This window comes from Bos taurus, chromosome 1, assembly GCF_002263795.3.
Source record: "Bos taurus isolate L1 Dominette 01449 registration number 42190680 breed Hereford chromosome 1, ARS-UCD2.0, whole genome shotgun sequence".
In the NCBI taxonomy this organism is placed as follows: domain Eukaryota; kingdom Metazoa; phylum Chordata; class Mammalia; order Artiodactyla; family Bovidae; genus Bos; species Bos taurus.
The window spans coordinates 143,705,931-143,725,150 of NC_037328.1; the positions used below are offsets into that span (position 1 = coordinate 143,705,931).

The 19,220-nt window shown below is 44.7% G+C and overlaps 1 protein-coding gene across 5 annotated transcripts in view; it reads right to left on the reverse strand.

Moving 5' to 3' along the window:
• Window positions 1-19,220, reverse strand: part of HSF2BP (heat shock transcription factor 2 binding protein) — an 87,415-nt gene that overhangs the window by 64,287 nt on the left and 3,908 nt on the right. For 4 of the 5 annotated variants that reach the window (XR_009494429.1, XM_059886755.1, NM_001035493.3 and 1 more), the window contains exon 4: window positions 4,213-4,316. Coding sequence is in view for 4 of the 5 variants with exons in the window: in XM_059886755.1 (XP_059742738.1) it covers window positions 4,213-4,316 (104 nt within the window). In the remaining variant the exon portion in view is untranslated. Of the gene's footprint in view, window positions 1-4,212; window positions 4,317-4,427; window positions 4,572-19,220 lie in introns of those variants that run through there. The other variant, XM_059886759.1, reaches the window with a different exon arrangement.

The following is a 19,220-nucleotide window of genomic DNA, read 5'->3' on the forward strand; positions in this document are numbered from 1 at the left end:
ATCTCCATACTGCTCTCCATAATGGCTGTATCAGTTTACATTCCCACCAACAATGCAAGAGGGTTCCCTTTTCTCCATACCCTCTCTCCAGCATTCATTGTTTGTAGATTTTTTTGGTGATGGCCATCCTGAGGTGACATCTCATTGTAGTTTCGGTTTGCATTTCTCTAATAATGGACAATGTTGAGATGAAAACACATCTTTTCATGTGCTTATTAGCCATCTAGATATCTTCTTTGGATAAGTCTTTTTAGGTCTTCTGCCCAATTTTTGATTGGGTTGTTTGTTTTTCTAGTATTGAGCTCCATGAGCTGCTTATATATTTTGGAGATTAATCTTGTCAGTTGTTTCACTTGCTATTATTTTCTTCCATTCTGAGGGTTGTCTATTCATCTTGTTTATAGTTTCCTTTGCCATGCAAAAGCTTTAAGTTTAATTAGGTCCCCTTTGTTTATTTCTGTTCTTATTTCCACTATTCTAGGAGATGGGTCATAGAGAATATTAGTATATATCAAGAACGCATCAAATTTAACAGTTAAAAAAAAATCCAACTAGAAAATGGGCAAAAGACACAAACAGATATTGTATGGGAAAGAATATATAGACAACAAATAAGCACATGAAGATGTTCAGCATTATTAGCCAACAGGGAAATGCAAATTAAAACTACAACACATCTATCAGAACAGCTAGAATAAAAAACAGTGAGAACACCAAATGCTAATCAGGATGTGGAGGAAGTGAATCACTCAGCACTGCTGGTGATGAAACGGTATGACCACTCTGAAAAACAGCTGGGTAATTTCTTACAAAATTGAACATGTACCTACCACGCAGCCCAGTAATTGCACTCTTGGGCATTTAGCCCAGAGAAATGGAGACATACATTCACACGAAAACCTACATACAGATGTTCATAATACCTTTATTCATAATACCCCCCAAAAATAGAAATAACCGAAATGTCCTTAAATGGGAGAATATTTAAACTGTGATATTTGTGAGGTTCATTTCTGATTGTAACTGAACTATATTATCAGTTAATTTTTGTTTAAAAATTTTCCTGAAATAATATACAATGTTTGCAACAACTTCCCGTTTATTATCGGAAAAGTAGTGACTCTTTCCTAACGGGTTAAAAACTAAATATAGATAACCAAAACTATATTTCATGACTGCAGCCATGAAAGACACTTGCTCGTTAGAAGAAAAGCTATGACAAGCCTAGACAGCATATTACAAAGCAGAGATATTACTTTGCCTACAAAGATCCATATAGTCAAAGCTATGGTTTTTCCAGCAGTCATGTACGGGTATGAGAGTTGGACAATAAAAAAAGGCTGAGCATCGAAGAATTGATGCCTTCAAACTGGTGTTAGAGAAGACCCGAGAGTCCCTTGGACTGCAAGGAGATCTAACCAGTCAATCCTAAAGGAAGTCAGGCCTGAATATTCATTGGAAGGACCAATGCTGAGGCTGAAACTCTAATACTTTAGCCACCTGATGCAAAAAAACTGACTCACTGGAAAAGACTGGTGCTGGGGAAGATTGAAGGAAGGAGGAGAAGAGGACAACAGAGGATGGGATGGTTGGATGGCATCACCAACTCGATGCCCATGAGTTTGAGCAAGCTCCGGGAGTTGGTGACGGGCAGGGAAGCCTAGCGTGCTGCAGTCCACGGGGTCACAAAGAGTCGGACACAACTGAGCTACTGAACAACAAACCAAAACTAGCAGTCTGAATTTAAGTTAATTTAGTATGAAAAGATGCCAGCCTAAGAAAACACACCGAGAATGAAGCCATAAGTAAGCCACAAACACGCAGCTCCTTGGTGGGAACACGGGGACTCCGCCCATTGTCTGTGCCAGTCCACACACACGGGGAAGCAGGGTCAGGCACTAAAATCTCAGCCAGCAGAGACATGGCGGGAAGCCACAGCTGGCTTTATAACAACAGCACAAGCCTTCCAAAGTCATTCAGAGAGATATCCCCCAACAATTCACTGGCTCTTTCTTCTTTCAAGTTCAAAGGCTGCCACTGCCAGAACTCTCCCAGCCCGCCTCCTAGATCACATCAAGACCCATTGAGGCTCCTCCATTGACTCCACTGAGGAAACACCTCAACTCGGGGCAGGAGCCAACCTGTGCTGGTCCCTGGGACTGAGTTCTGGGGTCAGCGCACGTCTTTAGAATTCTGAGTCCACACTCTGACTTCTGGTCTTTCCTTACATGCTGGTTTGAGTGCCATCTGCATTCTCCCCATGACTTTTCCCCAGACTGAAGTCTTACTAGCAACGCTCTAATTCAGGATCCAGTCCTGCATTCTTTCCTGGTTCCTCAACTCTAAAATAAGCCTGCAGAGTCTAGCCACACGATCTGTTCAGCCCTGGGCAGAAAAGGCAGCGGCCAGCTCCCTACAGCAGGAAGAGACAAGCCCTGTCACAGAACACTCACAGGGCCTCCCACCCATGTTAAACAGGAGGGACTATTAAACAGGAAGCTTAACTGGAAATAGTTTAACCTAAAATATGCCCACATTTTAACTAAGGTCAAAGTGTCTGGGCAGAACCATGCTGTGACCTGACACTACTTCACTGCAGCCATTTGTCCTTTATTCTGGCACTTTCCCAGGGTGGCTTATTTTTAGCGTAACATCTAAAATGCCAGCAAAACATGAATTTTTTCCTATGCTTATTAATTTAAGAAACAAGAAATCTAAGATTCTGCCCAATTTAAGCTTCAGCCTTAGCAAAGATGTCCCGGCATTTCAAGGAGTACTGAATCAGTGGATTGCATTGTTCACATTTATCCAATTCCTTCTTGCCTGCAGGTCAACTTCTTTTAGACAATGAAACTTTTAGGTCCAGACAAATTAATCATGTACCCATCTTAGTCTATCATGATCTAAACCAAGTATGACTGAGCCAAAATGTCAGCTTTCGCTAAGTGACACACGACCTAACAGTTCTGAGACTGAAACTCTTTCCCTGATCCTCCCTACTTGCTTGATATTAAACTCTATCAGTCTGGAAGGATGTCATCATTGAGCAATCAAGGAGAAAAGCTACCAGGGCTCCCAGTTCTTTGACGAAAACTTCAGACGCATGGTCCTCTGGCCAAGCATCTTCGATCTCACATTGCTGGAGCACTCACTGTACCCCTGGGAGTTGCAGCTTTCTGTAAGCTTGCTTAGGCTGAATCACAAAAGAAGGCACATGCAGAAATTTCTACAGACAATCCATAAAAGAGTTTGCAGCAACGAGGAAGGCTGCAGTCTTTCAGAGTGCAATGTGATTCTGGAATGTAAGCAATGTCTCCGGGTTGAGTTCCACGCAAGTTTGTCACTTACCTGTATTCCTTAACTATGAAATCATGAATATCTGGGCTAAGGAACAGTTATTCTTGATAAATAAGCAATTAAGCGCTGTGGGGAAAAAATGAAGTCTATACAAAATCCACCAGTTTGGGGAACCCTCCACTTTGGCCACAAACACTCAGAACTCGTCCACACAAGGAGGAGGTGTGAAACAGAGCTGAGCACACGGGCGGTGGGATCTAGCCAGGCTCCAAGCATCTCTCCAGGTTCACAGCACTTGCTGACCCAGCTGTGCTGCAGAAACCAGTGAGCGGCGCGGCAGTCACAGCACCTCCCGGCACACAGGTAACACGGGCAGCAGCAGGCCCTGGACACTGCCACGAGTCTCTACCGTGCTGTCCAAAAGTAAAAACACAGTCAAGCCCCAAATTTCAGCAGAAGTGCCCAACAGCTCTAGCTTTATAGAAGAGGAAATAACTTATTCCATGAAAAGAATATGCATAGCTTTTAAGAAATATTATGTCTCCCCAAATATTGAAATGAAATGCAATTGGTTATTTCCAAAATATCAGAAGTGACCTCCTAATTACAGATGTTTCTATTTATAAATCTAACTCTAATTACAAATCATTACCTCATGATTTTTTCAGGATTATTATATTATGAATTGTAATGACATGCATTGGTCTTTTAACACAGAAATTAACAGTAATTGACTATCAACAGGCACCAAGTAAACAGCCTCCATGTTAAATCATTGTCAAATCCAAATGATCAACTGTTTTCCAAACCATTCAGAATAAATACATTTAAAAATACAGTGTCTTGAGGCATAAGGGCTAGACTGTGGCCACAAGCATGGCGCGGGCGCTTCCCGTGGCCTGGTGAGCATTGTACCTTCTTCTCCCTCACGCTGTCCGCTTGCACGGACTCCAGGCGGGCTCTGAAGTGCTCACAGTCCATCCTCAGTTGCTCTAACTCCTGCTCCTTCCTCTCCAGATCTACAAGAGACACAAGAATACTCAGTATTTCAAGTCACTGATCTCTCCTGACCATGCATTTTGCTTAATTTTCTCTTAGGAAAGCCTGATTTCTTAGGTAGGATTACTCACATAACCAGTGCTGGGATAACCAACATTCTAACGTCCGGCTTTTTGAGTTTTTGTCACCTTTTTGCCCATAGCAGAAACCACCTTTGTTTTCTGCTTTTTTTAAAGACTTCGTTTCACCACCAGACTTGCACTCAAGGTTCTAGGAAAGTGTGTTGTTTAAAGGAGTACAGGCAGGGCTGGGCAGCCCGACTGTCTCGTGGCACACACTCCTATGTGCTCCATAAAAAGCAGAAGGCGGTTCAGCAAGGAGATGGTGCCAGCCGGGCTGATTCACACGCTCGTCTCACCCGCTGGCAGACTGGCTCCCCGACAACAGCTGCCGCCGTTGTCAATGGAGCAGTGAGGCAACAGCCACAGAGACGAGAAGAGAAAAGGCCACAGTGAGAGGCGAGGAGGAGGGCACGCTTCCTCGCCACCACACTCGCCCAGACAATGAGTCACATGGCCAACAAAATTCCCAAAAGACGTCCATGTTCATGAATCTGAATTCATGAATTCATGAATTATCAACCAGATAATCACGTTTAAATAAAAAATAGTATGCTACAGAAACACTGACATTCTGAAAGCCAAGAAAAAAGGTAACTCCAAGTTCTAAGTGCCTCCGGTGAACAATCACTGATCTCTGTTTGCCAGGGCCCAGAGCTCAGGGTGGGGGGTCTCGCCTCACTGGCACACAGCAGAGTGCTCATGGCATGCTCACTGACATCTGTGCATAGCCGCGGTCGTCAGTACGAGGCTGCATTTGGGGTTCACCTTTCTTGAATACTGGTTTTAAGTACAGAAATTTAAATGGCTCATTAGTCTGCTAATTGGTTGCCTATGAAAACAGTCTATTATTAAAGCGTTTACCATTTAAAAAACAAAAAAAGCTTTAAGTGCCTTGATCCCAAAGACTAAGATATCACGTTTCAAAGCTAACATATACCAAGACCTGAGTGGACGTGTGCTCAGAGCTACTGGTGTTAACTCACTGAAGTAGGAACACTTCGGGACATTGATTCTCAGACTTTACAGCACATCAGAATTCCCTGGGAGTGGAAATTGCTCAGTTCTGTCTGACTCTTTGCGACCCCATGGACTGCAGCCCACCAGGCTCCTCTGTCCATGGAATTTTCCAAGTAAGAATACTGGAGTAGGTTGCCATTTCCAGTCACAGAGTCATGGGGTCACAGAGTCAGACACGACTGAGCAACTGACACTTTCATTATGTTTTACAGAGATCCTTTGCCAGAGCAGGAGATTGAGACCTAAAGCTAGATATTCAGTTAATGATTGTGAAGCCGCTGGCAAAGCTTCTCTTAAAATGAGTTTCTTAGAAACGGGTGAAGCAGCGTGGGACCCCTTCTTCTCCTTCACATCAGGTCTCTCTTCTGCCATTTCAGGATGTACCATGCGCAATATGACTTGCACTGGAAATCTTTATTTTGTCCCACTAGTCCCGGCCACCCAAGAAACCAACTATACTGAACAAGTGCTATGTTTTGAAAACTACATATCTGCGTTCTGTAACGATGTTAAACAAAAACATAAATAATTATGAATGAAATGTGAACTGCAAATGGTCGCAGACAAAAAAAATTAAAAAAAACTGAGACAAAATTATTAATAGCATAAAACTTTTTCTTTGCAGTTAACTTTTAATGTTTTCTTCTATTACTAAACTGTATATTTCTCAAACACTGTAAAGAAAATAGGAAATCACACTCCTACAAGTCTTCCGTGTAAAACTATGGAGGAATTAAGACCACCCAGAAGACTCTTTACAATAACGTCATAATCTCTCACTCCACATAACTGCTAATGACCTTACTGTAGGTTAACACAACAAAAGGATGAGGTTAAACCGTCCCATTCCACCCCACAGTATTCAAAGGCTGTGTCAGGGCTGCCACCCACTCCCAGCTCTCAGGAGGAGGCTGCCACCTGGTGGCCAGACTGGAGCACTGCCGCCACCTCCTGACAAAACTCGCTTGTTCAGTTTGGCCCCTAAAGCAGGTGGGCATGCATCCTCCTGTGTGCTGATAATCCCACATACTTAGAACATGTGCGACATGCCTAGGACATGGCACCTAGTGGCACTTTATAAATATTTGTCACGTAAATGAACTTTACTTCTTTACATGAAAGTGAAGTCACTCAGTCATGCCCGACTCTGCGACCCAATGGGTAGTAGCCTGCACCAAGCTCCTCTGTCCATGGGATTTTTCAAGGCAAGAGTACTGGGGTGGGTTGCCATTTCCTTCCCCAGGGAATCTTCCCAACCCAGGGATCAAAACCAGGTCTCTGACATTGTAGACAGACACTTTACCGTCTAAGCCACCAGAGTCTTCTGCTAATCCTTGAATAGAGAAAAAGCTTGGCTATTTTATGTCTCATTCTCCTACAGTTTTTTTTTTTTTTTTAAATCAAAGACAGAAATAATACACTAATACATACAGTGCATTATATGGTCTTCCCTGGTGGCTCAGTGGTTAAGAATTTGCCTGCCAATGCAGGAGACGAGGGTTCAAACCCTCATTTGAACCAATATTCTTGCCTGGGAAACCCCATGGACAGAGGAGCCTGGCAGGCTACAGTCCATGGGGTTGCAAAGAGTTGGACATGACTTAGAGACTAAACAACAGTACGTTATGGTCAAGACATTACCTTACCCAGTCTCAGTATTAGAACACGAAAGAGGCTGCCACCCAGCTTAGATTGGATTTCAACTGCTAAGCTTTAGCATGCAAAATGAAGGAATAAAAACCTGCTAACCCTTAACTGAGTAAAAGGATGGCCAAGACAACTGACATAGAAACAACCTAACTCACGGGCCAGTTCAATATCTATTTATCTTCAGAAACTCAGAATTCTTCTTTGATAGCTTTAATAACATGAGAATGACTATCAACTTATCCACAGGAAAGATACAAACAGGCTACAGTCCATGGGGTTGCAAAGAGTCAGACACCATGTTGTCTCATAGTAAGAATCCATCCTTACATGAGCCAAGATCTGGATGGTGTATTAGTTCCCTAGACCTACCCTAACAAAGCCCACAGACTGGGTGGCTTAGACCAGAAATGCATCCTCACGTTGTTCTGCAGGCTGCAGCTCAGAACTGAGGTGTCAGCAGGGACACACTTGCTCTGAAACTTGTGGAGAAAGGACCCTTCCCCGCCCCTCCCACCTGCTGGTGGTCCAGGCAGCCCTGGGTTGTGGCAGCAGAATCCCGCCTGCCTCCCCATCTCTTCACTCCACCTTCCCTCCGTGTACGCCGACCTCGGTGTCCAGCTTTCCTCTTTTAATAAGGATACCAGTCACACTGGGCTAGGACTTATTCTAAAGACCTCATTTTAACCTAATCAGCCTGTCAAAATATTTAAGTTGAAAAAGTGAAAAAATGAGAATATACTAGGATTCATTTAAAAAAAAAAAACCCTCAGTTAAAGATTTTAAATGCATTTCTAGCCAAACAACACTTTAATTAGCTGTCCAATTTTTTAAACAAACCAAAAGGAGTAGGGGAGGAGAGCTGGAACAAGAATATGGAAGTAGCATTTTTTTTCTTCCTGCACTGCCAAAAATCTGCTGCTTTTTCTAACGTAAAGGCCACTGGAGCACTGTTTCCTAAGAAGAAGACGTGACTAATACAACTCTCTCCTGGGCTGGTGCCGCCACCGTACTTGGCGCTATCTTTTCACATCTCCACGCAGGAGCTCCTCAGTCTACCTGTGAATTTACCAAGGGACAGGATCTGACTTTATCCTGTGTATATCCCCAGGTCACCTAGCAGAGCTTAACAAATACCCAGCATACAATGAATACCTACCTGATTGAATATCAACTTAATTCTATCACCGAAAAACTAAGATCAATCTTGTTGAACTCACATGAATTCTAATAAAGTACTTCCCTAAGCAAAGAAGTAGGGACTTTTGCTTTTCATTTATTAGCATAAAGTATGTTAACAACTGGGTAGTCAGGAGTGGTTTGAAAGCAGAGAGGAACTAAAGAGCCTCTTGATGAAGGTGAAAGAGGAGAGTGAAAAAAAGCCAGCTTAAAACTCAACATTCAAAAAACTAAGACCATGGCATCCATCACTTCATGGCAAGTAGATGGGGGAAAAGTGGAAACAGTGACAGATTTTATTTTCTTGGGCTCCAAAATCACTGCAGACAGTAACTGCAGCCATGAAATTAAAAGATGCTTGCTCCTTGGAAGAAAAGCTATGACAAACTTAGACGGAATATTAAAAAGCAGAGACATCATTTTGCCAGCAAAGGTCTGTGTAGTCAAAGCTACAAGAAAGACGGTAGGTGTTGCCAGAGGGCATCAGAGGGCAGACACACTGAAACCATAATCACAGAAAACTAGCCAATCTGATCACACGGACCACAGCCTTGTCTAACTCAATGAAACTAAGCCATGCCGTGTGGGGCCACCCAAGATGGCGGGTCATGGTGGAGAGTTCTGACAAAATGTGGTCCACTGGAGAAGGGAATGGCAAACCACTTCAGTATTCTTACCTTGAGAACCCCATGAACAGTATGAAAACGCAAAATGATAGGATACTGAAAGAGGAACTCCCTGGGTCGGCAGGTGCCCAATATGCTACTGGAGATCAGTGGAGAAATAACTCCAGAAAGAATGAAGGGATGGAGCCAAAGCAAAAACAATACTCAGTTGTGGATGTGACTGGTGACAGAAGCAAGGTCCGATGCTGTAAAGAGCAATATTGCATAGGAACCTGGAATGTTAGGTCCATGAATCCAGGCAAATTGGAAGTGGTCAAACAGGAGTTCGACATTCTAGGAATCAGTGAACTAAAATGGACTGGAATGGGTGAATTTAACTCAGATGACCATTATATCTACTACTGCGGGCAGGAATCCCTCAGAAGAAATGGAGTGGCCATCATGGTCAACAAGGGAGTCCAAAATGCAGTACTTGGATGCAATCTCAAAAACGACAGAATGATCTCTGTTCGTTTCCAAGGCAAACCATTCAATATCACAGTAATCCAAGTCCATGCCCCAACCAGTAACGCTGAAGAAGCTGAAGTTGAACGGTTCTATGAAGACCTACAAGACCTTTTAGAACTAACACCCAAAAAGATGTCCTTTTCATTATAGGGGACTGGAATGCAAAAGTAGGAAGTCAAGAAACACCTCTAGTAACAGGCAAATTTGGCCTTGGAGTGCAGAATGAAGCAGGGCAAAGTCTAATAGAGTTTTGTCAAGAGAAAGCACTAGTCATAACAAACACTCCTTCCAACAACACAAGAGAAAACTCTACACATGGACATCAACAGATAGTCAACATCAAAATCAGACTGATTATATTCTTTGCAGCCAAAGATGGAGAAGCTCTATACAGTCAGCAAAAACAAGACCAGGAGCTGACTGTGGCTCAGATCATGAACTCCTTATTGCCAAATTCAGACTTAAATTGAAGTGGAGAAAACCACTAGACCATTCAGGTATGACCTAAATCAAATCCCTTATGGTTATACAGTGGAAGTGAGAAATAGATTTAAGGGCCTAGATCTGATAGATAGAGTGCCTGATGAACTATGGAATGAGGTTCATGACACTGTACAGGAGACTGAGATCAAGACCATCCCCACGGAAAACAAATGCAAAACAGCAAAATGGCTGTCTGAGGAGGCCTTACAAATAGCTGTGAAAAGAAGAGAAGGGAAAAACAAAAGAGAAAAGGAAAGATATAAGCATCTGAATGCAGAGTTCCAAAGAATAGCAAGGAGAGATAAGAAAGCCTTTCTCAGCGATCAATGCAAAGAAATAGAGGAAAACAACAGAATGGGAAAGACTAGGGATCTCTTCAAGAAAATCAGAGATACCAAGGGAACATTTCATGCAAAAATGGGCTCAATAAAGGACAGAAATGGTATGGACCTAACAGAAGCAGAAGATATTAAGAAGAGGTGGCAAGAATACACAAAAGAACTGTACAAAAAAGAGCTTCACGACCCAGATAATCATGATGGTGTGATCACTGACCTAGAGCCAGACATCCTGGAATGTGAAGTCAAGTGGGCCTTAGAAAGCATCACTACGAACAAAGCTAGGGGAGGTGATGGAATTCCAGTTGAGCTATTTCAAATCCCAAAAGGTGATGCTGTGAAAGTGCTGCACTCAATATGTCAGCAAATTTGGAAAACTCAGCAGTGGCCACAGGACTGGAAAAGGTCAGTTTTCATTCCAATCCCAAAGAAAGGCAATGCCAAAGAATGCTCAAACTACTGCACAATTGCACTCATCTCACACGCTAGTAAAGTAATGCTCAAAATTCTCCAAGCCAGGCTTCAGCAATACGTGAACCGTGAACTTCCAGATGTTCAAGCTGGTTTTAAAGTAGAGGAACCAGAGATCAAATTGCCAACATCTGCTGGATCATCGAAAAAGGAAGAGATTTCCAGAAAAACATCTATTTCTGCTTTACTGACTATGCCAAAGTCTCTGACTGTGTGGATCACAATAAACTGTGGAAAATTCTGAAAGAGATGGGAATACCAGACTACCTGACCTGCCTCTTGAGAAATCTGTATGCAGGTCAGGAAGCAACAGTTAGAACTGGACATGGAACAATAGACTGGTTTCAAATAGGAAAAGGAGTACACCAAGGCTGTATATTGTCACCCTGCTTATTTAACTTATATGCAGAGTACATCATGAGAAACGCTGGACTGGAAGAAGCACAAGCTGGAATCAAGATTGCCAGGAGAAATATCAGTAACCTCAGATATGCAGATGACACCACCCTTATGGCAGAAAGTGAAGAGGAACTAAAAAGCCTCTTGATGAAAGTGAAAGAGGAGAGTGAAAAAGTTGGCTTAAAGCTCAACATTCAGAAAACTAAGATCATGGCATCCAGTCCCATCACTTTATGGCAAATAGATGGGGAAACAGTGGAAACAGTGTCAGACTTTATTTTTGGGGGCTCCAAAATCACTGCAGGTGGTGACTGCAGCCATGAAATTAAAAGATGCTTACTCCTTGGAAGGAAAGTTATGACCAACCTAGATAGTATATTGAAAAGCAGAGATATTACTTTGCCAACAAAGGTTCGTCTAGTCAAGGCTATGGTTTTTCCAGTGGTCATGTATGGATGTGAGAGTTGGACTGTGAAGAAAGCTGAGTGTCAAAGAATTGATGCTTTTGAACTGTGGTGTTGGAGAAGACTCTTGAGAGTCCCTTGGACTGCAAGGAGATACAACCAGTCCATCCTAAAGGAGATCAGTCCTGGGTGTTCATTGGAAGGACTGATGCTGAAGCTGAAACTCCAATACTTTGGCCACCTCATGTGAAGAGTTGACTCATTGGAAAAGACCCTGATGCTGGGAGGGATTGGGGGCAGGAGGAGAAGGGGACGACAGAGGACGACATGGCTGGATGGCATCACCGACTCGATGGACATGAGTTTGAGTGAACTCTGGGAGTTGGTGATGGACAGGGAGGCTGGCGTGCTGCAGTTCATGGGGTCGCAAAGAGTCGGACACGACTGAGCGACTGAACTGAACTGATGGTTTCTCCAGTAGTCACATACAGATGTGACAACTGGACCATAAATAAGACTGATCGCTGAAGAATTAATACTTTCAAATTGTGTGGTAGAGAAGACTCTTGAGAGTCCCTTGGACTGCAAGGAGATCAAATCAGTCAACCCTAAAGGAAATCAACCCTGAATATTCCTTGGAAGGACTGACGCAGAGACTCCAATACTTTGCCACCTGATGAGAAGAGCTGACTCATTGGAAAAGACCCTGATGCTGGGAAAGACTGAGGGCAGGAGGAGAAAGGGGCAACAGAGGATGAGATGGTTGGATGGCATCACCAACTCAATGGACAAGAATCTGAGCAAGCTCTGGGAGATAGTGGAGGACAAGGGGGCCTGGCATGCTGCCGTCTATGGGGTTGCAGAGTCAGACACAACTGAGCAACTGAACAACTACATGTCTCTACCGCTTCCACCTTGGCTAGCTGTCTCCTCCTCAGCCCATAAGCCCCGAACGGTCAATTTTCTCCTTTCCCATTCCGTGTATTCTGGACAGTCCCCATGTGCCCTTCAGATCTCTCCAACCTGCTCTGGCCCAACAGGTAAGAGGCTTGAAGTCAACATCCATAGCAACCAGCCTCCCTTGCTTATGGATTCCTATTGAATTTGGAAAGTGGGCCTCCCCCAGGAAACAAAAACAGGAGGCAGGTTGGGACATCTGCTTCCCCACCACATGGCCCCTGCCAGGTTCAAGCAGCTGAGACTGTGGCCATGCCAAGCACCCACCATCCTGCCAACCTGCCCGCTCTCTGGGAGGCCACAGAGCCCCACTCCTCCAGGTCCTGGGCCTTTGCCTCCCAACTCCTGGTGCCCCAAACCTGGCCACCTTGGTCTGTCCTCACGATACTCTGTTTACATCTTCTGTTTCCTGCCAGGACTTGGACTTGATACATTCTGCTAATACTTCATCTGGACCACAATAAAGGAAAGTGTTAGTCACTCAGTTGTGTCTGACTCTTTACGACCCCATGGACTGTAGTTCACCAGGTTCCTCTGTCTATGGGATTCTCCAGCCAAGAATACTGGAGTGGGTTGCCATTCCCTTCTCCAGAGGATCTTCTCAACCCAGGGATTGAACCCAAGACTCCCACACTGCAGGCAGATTCTTTACCAGCTGAGCCATCAGGGAAGCGAATAATAAACTTCTGATCAAATTAAATCTCTTTTGGGGTGATTCCCGTACTGGTCCAGTGGTTAAGAGTCTGCCTTCCAATGCAACAGACTTGGGTTTGATCTCAGGTCAGGGAACGAGGATCCCACATGCTGTGGGGCAACTACTGAGCCTTGCACTGGAGCCCCCAGGACACAACGAGAGAAGCCAGCGCACTGCAACTGGAGAACCCCACGTGCCACAGTGAAGACCCAGCACAGCCAAAACAGAAAGTGGTGATGTATCATCCTGCTTTAAAAAGACATCTCTTCTTGGCACTCACTCACTAATGATTAGACTGTGCTCTAATGATTCTCTCTCTAGTTCATATTTCTCTGAGCCAGAATAATTCTACTCTGAACAGAAACAAAGGTCCCTCCTCTTATTCATATCAAGCTCCTGGGAAATTAATCTCAAAACAACCCCACAAATGCTTTAGAAATCATGGAGTGCAGTGCTTTCCAAACCCCACGGCTAAGAACCCAAGCACCTCAGGAATGCTTACGGTTCTGTAAACATTTAATTAGTATTTCCATTTTATAATATGTTTTTTCAATGTTTTATTTGGAAATAATTTCAAACTTACAAAATGTTGCATGGATTAAAATAATACAAAGAATATCCATGTACCCATTACACAGACTTACCTACAGTTAACATTTCACCACATTCACTCATCATTTGAACCATACACAAGCACATACACACTGTATTTTTCAGCCAGTTAAGGGTAAGTTACATTAGCACGATTCTTTACTTCTGAATACTTCAGGGAATATTTTCCAATAGGGATACTGTCTTAGGCACCCAGTATAAACAGTTGTCAACTTCAGACAAATTAATACCTTTATCTAATCTACCATGGACATTAGAATTTTGTCATTTGACCTAAGAGTGCCCTTTAGAGCATTTTTTCCTTCAAGGTACAGCATCGAGTCTAGCTTCAGGTATTGCATTTAATTGTCATGTATCTTTAGAATGTCTCCATAGCCTGTATTTTCTGTATGACATCCCGAAGTATTTGTAACAATTTAAAAATCATAACAACATACATGGAAGAACTTCCATTTCCAGCTAGCACAGTGACTGAACAGATCAATCTTCCTCCAAGAACAAGTAGGAAGTAGAATCTGAACAAACCACAAAAAGCTGTTTCAAAGTGTCTGAGTCACCACACTACACAGGCCTTGAGAGCCAGGACCCTCCAGAGGAGAGGGAGCGCACTGAAGGAGCAAGCCCAGCCTTCCAGCCCCTCTTCCCCAGGCACCTGCACACTCAAAAGCAGCACAGGCAGAACCAGCAAGGTCAGGAGGAGCTTCTCACCAGGCAGAGGGAATCGAGCACAGAGCTATGAAACAGCTGAGACCCCACAGGCACTCAGTAGCATGTAAGGGTAAAGCGGCTACAGAGGAAGGCAGTGGGGGTGGGGGGTGGGGGTGGGAGGAGATGGGGGGTGCGGTGGAGAGAGCCCAGGAGGCCACACAGAGCTACCAGCAGTCTTATGGCACTGGAGAGATCAGAACTGAAGGTCAGGGCCTCCTGGACAGAAGGACTCTGAGAAATGACTCAAGCGCTCAGTTACATCCCCTAGAAGAACCAAAACCCTAAGAAGGAGAAAGAACTAGAAACAGGCCAGCTCAAACCAGCCGTGAACCAGCTCAATCCGACTGGGTTACAGTGATCTACTCGGACTCCATCCTGAGAGAAGCTGGGGGGAAAATCCTTGCTGGAGAAAAATATCACTTTCCAGAGGCTCAACACACTCCATTTTTAAAAACTCCATTAATCAATAATAATTAAAAAAAAAAAAATTACCAGGACCACCAAGAGGAAAAATAGACAATATAAGCAGATCAACAGGTGATCCAGAGAGTAGATTTATCAGACTCAAACTCTGAAATAACTGTGATCAGTATGTTCCAGAAGCAAGTAATGAGAGTTTCATCAGGGAGCTAGAGTAAAAACATTACCAAGTAGAAAATCAACACAAAAACTAATAAATAGTAATATCTAAAAATAATTTTAAAATAAATCATAAAACTAAGAAAGAACTGAGACTCAGACCCGTACATAAATAGCCACCATGACAAAAGACACTAGCACAGGAGGGAAAAACTGTCTTTCCGATAAAAGGCACTGGGTCAGTTTGGCACAGGCGGCTGGCAGCTATTTGTAACACAGACACAGACAGCATAGATGATACAGCACCGCCCCCACCACAGCAAGTGCTACTGCGCTGTGCTCAGAGGCAAGGTGCTGCTGTACAGATTTTAAATCATACAAAATTATTTTTTCCACTGCTAAAAAACTAGTCAAATAACTCTTCAGTATATCATGGCTGCACTCCTTTGTAGTCACTGCTGAGAGTCAATGTACAAAACAAGTTGGCTCACGGTGCTGGCATTTAAACATACTTATTTAAACAAGGAAGTTCATAAAGTTAAAACTAATGCTGCAAATTTTAAAATGTCAGCAGTGAGACTGCAGTTTACACCTGGTGTCCACATGTAAAATTAAATACTTCGGATGACTCTGACAGACCACCACTGAGGTGGCAAGCTGTCCTCAAAGCCTACTGTTTAGCATCTCAAGTGCAACAGAATGCATCTGGAGAGTGTTTTCTATAAGACAATGAAAGTTTAAACAGGCTGAGTGGCCTTTCCATCATCTCTCTCCAAAATGAACACCAGTCAACTAGGAAAGACAAGAAATTAGACTTTGTGACTTAATTGAGAAACATCTGATTCCAAGCTTCAAGATCAGTTTAATTGAAAACCATCCTGATGTTGCAAAGTGAGCTGTTTAAAAGCCTTCTCATTTGCAACTCACCTCTGGGATTTGTCTTTTTCTTGCTACTTAACAACCAAAATTAAAAGTGAAACTGGAGAGAATTTCCTGGCAGTCTGGTGGCAAGGACTCTGAGCTTTCACTCATCAGGAACCACAATCCGACAAGCTGCACAGTGTGATCAAAAATAAAAAACAGCAGCATGAAAATAGAAATAGGACACTGTCTTCCAAAATCTCTAGTAGTACACTTGTTTTCATCAAAACACCTTCACTGTACCCACTGGTTTTAAAAATAAGTGTTACGAAACTGAATTTTTCAAATAATTATGCATAAAATACAACCTCCATTTATTTTACAGGTTGAACAACCACATACTACATAAACTTTAATTTAAAAAAAGCAGGGCTCTCCCAGTTTAAAACAAATTGTTGACACCCATTGATGTGGTAGTAACTCCTTCACTTCGGGAAGAATAAGCCTGGGAGGGATGGGAGAGAAGGGGCGAGCTCACTTCCTCTGTGCACAGCAGACCCTGAGCCACAAGGGAGCCAGAAGGGCTGACCCCACCCTACCGGAGCTCGACTCTGCAGCCAGCCGCCACACCCACATCGAGGACTGTGCAGCTCCACAGTCATCAGGTGGACAGCCAGGGCCCCCTCCACCTGAGGGAGGGCGTCCCAGGCACACCTAGGTCAAGCACGTGCCAAAGAGGACGGCACTTTCAACCCCGACGCCTGCAGCGAGGTGAGCGCTGCCACCCCCGCTGTAGACGTTCATGAGCAGCAGCTTGCAGAGGACTCCTTCCTCAGATTCCTCCTGCTGCGCTTGGCCCCCAGTTACTCTCAACCAACCACTTCCCCTCACATTCTATCACAAGGCAGAGTCCATACCCTCACATAAAGTTGAGACCTTCCTTGACGAGCAGTCTACATTAATTCTCCATCTGCCAACCAAGTCCTCAACATGTCCTACACTCAGATACAAAATCATTCCCCTGAAAATGTGCTTTTGATCACTATTTAGATATCATTTCCATGTACTCATTTCCATCTGCCTCTCCTTTCAAACGTAAAATAATCCATCATTATTTTGTCTTCTATAAACTGCTCACATTTTCTGACATCTGCACTACCCCAACCTCTATTCCACCTGTCAAGCAGGAAAATGAGCTTAACTCTCACCCAACCCTGCTCACACCCATTTGTGACTTTCATACATGCTGCATCCTAGCCTAAAAAGTCTTCCCCTTTTCCTTCTAATGTTGCCTCTGCCCTCGATACTCATCTGTTCCCTAAAGATTCTCAGGCAATACCCTTGCCGAAGTATTCCAGCCTCTACCACCTACTTGCCTAGTCTCCCACAGGAAACTAAGTTCCTACGCGAAAGGCAGACCTGACACCCATCACGCCATCCTGAGTTCCCTGGCTGGCCTGTGCAGCCTGAGCCCATCCCAAGCATCCAAAACCCACACCTGTTCTCCAAAGAAACCTGCCCTAAAGTCAGGTGTGTGGCTTCTCCCTCCTTCTTCCCTGCCGGCACCCATTCCTATCTTCACATTGCCCTTGTCACTGGTTAAGATGGGAGGCACACAAAGCCAGGAGCTCCCCTGGACCACAGGCCAGGGAGATGGGGGATAAACACATGCTACACAGCTCCTGCTGCTGCCCTGCGATCCTTGGACAGGCTCTGAGGGACCTGTTCCTCAGAGCTCCAGCTCATGTGATTCCTCAAGGAATCAGCCAGGCTCAGAGAATATACCAACTTACACTGGAAGAGGGGGCTAAAACCATACTGTCTGATGGAAAAGTACAGCATATTGTGAGAGCATCTAACAGGAAGACAGATAACAGTTAGGCGGTTAGATAAGAAGTGAGTCTGTGTAGGAGGTTAAGTCCAATAACACAAAGCCTTTCAAGCTGTGGTACAGTGTTAAGGTTTAAGCTGGGAGAGGTTTTGGGTGGGGGTTTGATTTTTTTGGTCTTTATCTGAAGAGTAAGGAGAAACCATGATAACTGATGTAAGCAGGGGAATGACAAAATTGAACTGAATTGTCAAAAACCAATCAGGCTACAGTATTCAGAGTGGACTGGCGAGTGGCAGCGAGTGACAGCTGTTGGGAAGCAGGGATTCAGGCAAAAGGTCATGGGTGGTGGCAGTGACAGTGGAGGCAGCTGAGGAACTCTTGATGCATCCACGAGGAAAAAAGTACAAGACTCCCTGGGAGACAGGTAGGGGGTGGAAGGGGAGTGGAGAGTGAGAGGAGAGGCGGGCAGCAAGGAAGATCCTAGGTCTCTGGATGGCAGTGCCCTGGGGAGGCTGCCAAAGTCCAGTGTCCGGGGGGTGGGGGAGGGACAGCACGCGTCAGATGTGAGAAAGTAACACTGCCTCCCTCTGAGAACGTGAAAATCTGTCCTGCAATCTGCTGGGCTTGGAGAACAGACACAGAAAGCTGGCTGCCAAGTTAACAGGAAACAATATTTCTACCAAGGACACACTGCAAGAGGAAACTGTCATGATGACCCCTCCTTCAGTGGCGGCTGGTTTGTTTTATCCTGTAAAACCCCGGACTACCAGAACTTCTGCTGTTTGGACTTATACTGGTGAGAAGGAGGAAACACACGCACTCGCCTGTGGGATGGCAGTTGCTGTGACAGGGAGCCCAGCCTGAACAGCCAGCTGGCTGCAGGGCTTCAAATAAAAGGTTCCTAGACCTCATGTTCTTCTATCTACATTTTGTAGTTTCCAAGCAAACAGGACCTGGGGCCACTGCGGTGAGACCCGGTGCTGACCCCTTCACACACAGCCTTACTCCACGTGGAGCCCATGAGAACACAGCCTCGCCGCATGCCACCTACACTCCGCCCCGCTCCAAATCCTAGAGCAACACTTGTCTCTTCCTCTGGTGGCAAGAGGCCCACGGTTCCTCTGCTGCAGTGAGTGGTCCCCCTCACCTCAACCAGCCAGTAACCTGACCTCGTCAGAACACAGGTCCTTCCTGAGGGCTGCAGGCCGATCACACTAGAATCTGAAGTGAATGTGAAACAAGTAAGAAGAAATGCCAAGTATGAGTTAGAAACAGGCCCCGACCCTGGAGAAGAGGTGAGGCTAGAGGAAAGCCTAGGAGCCACGGGCATCAAGATGGCAGCTGAAGCCACCAGTGTGCAGACTGCCCTCGGAGAGGCCATGCGGTGAGGGCAGAAGAGCCTGAGCGCCTCCACTAGCTGGACAGCTGCTGCAGAGGAGGACGACCCTGCAGAGCAGACTGAGAAGACGGACGGGAAAGGAGGTGACGA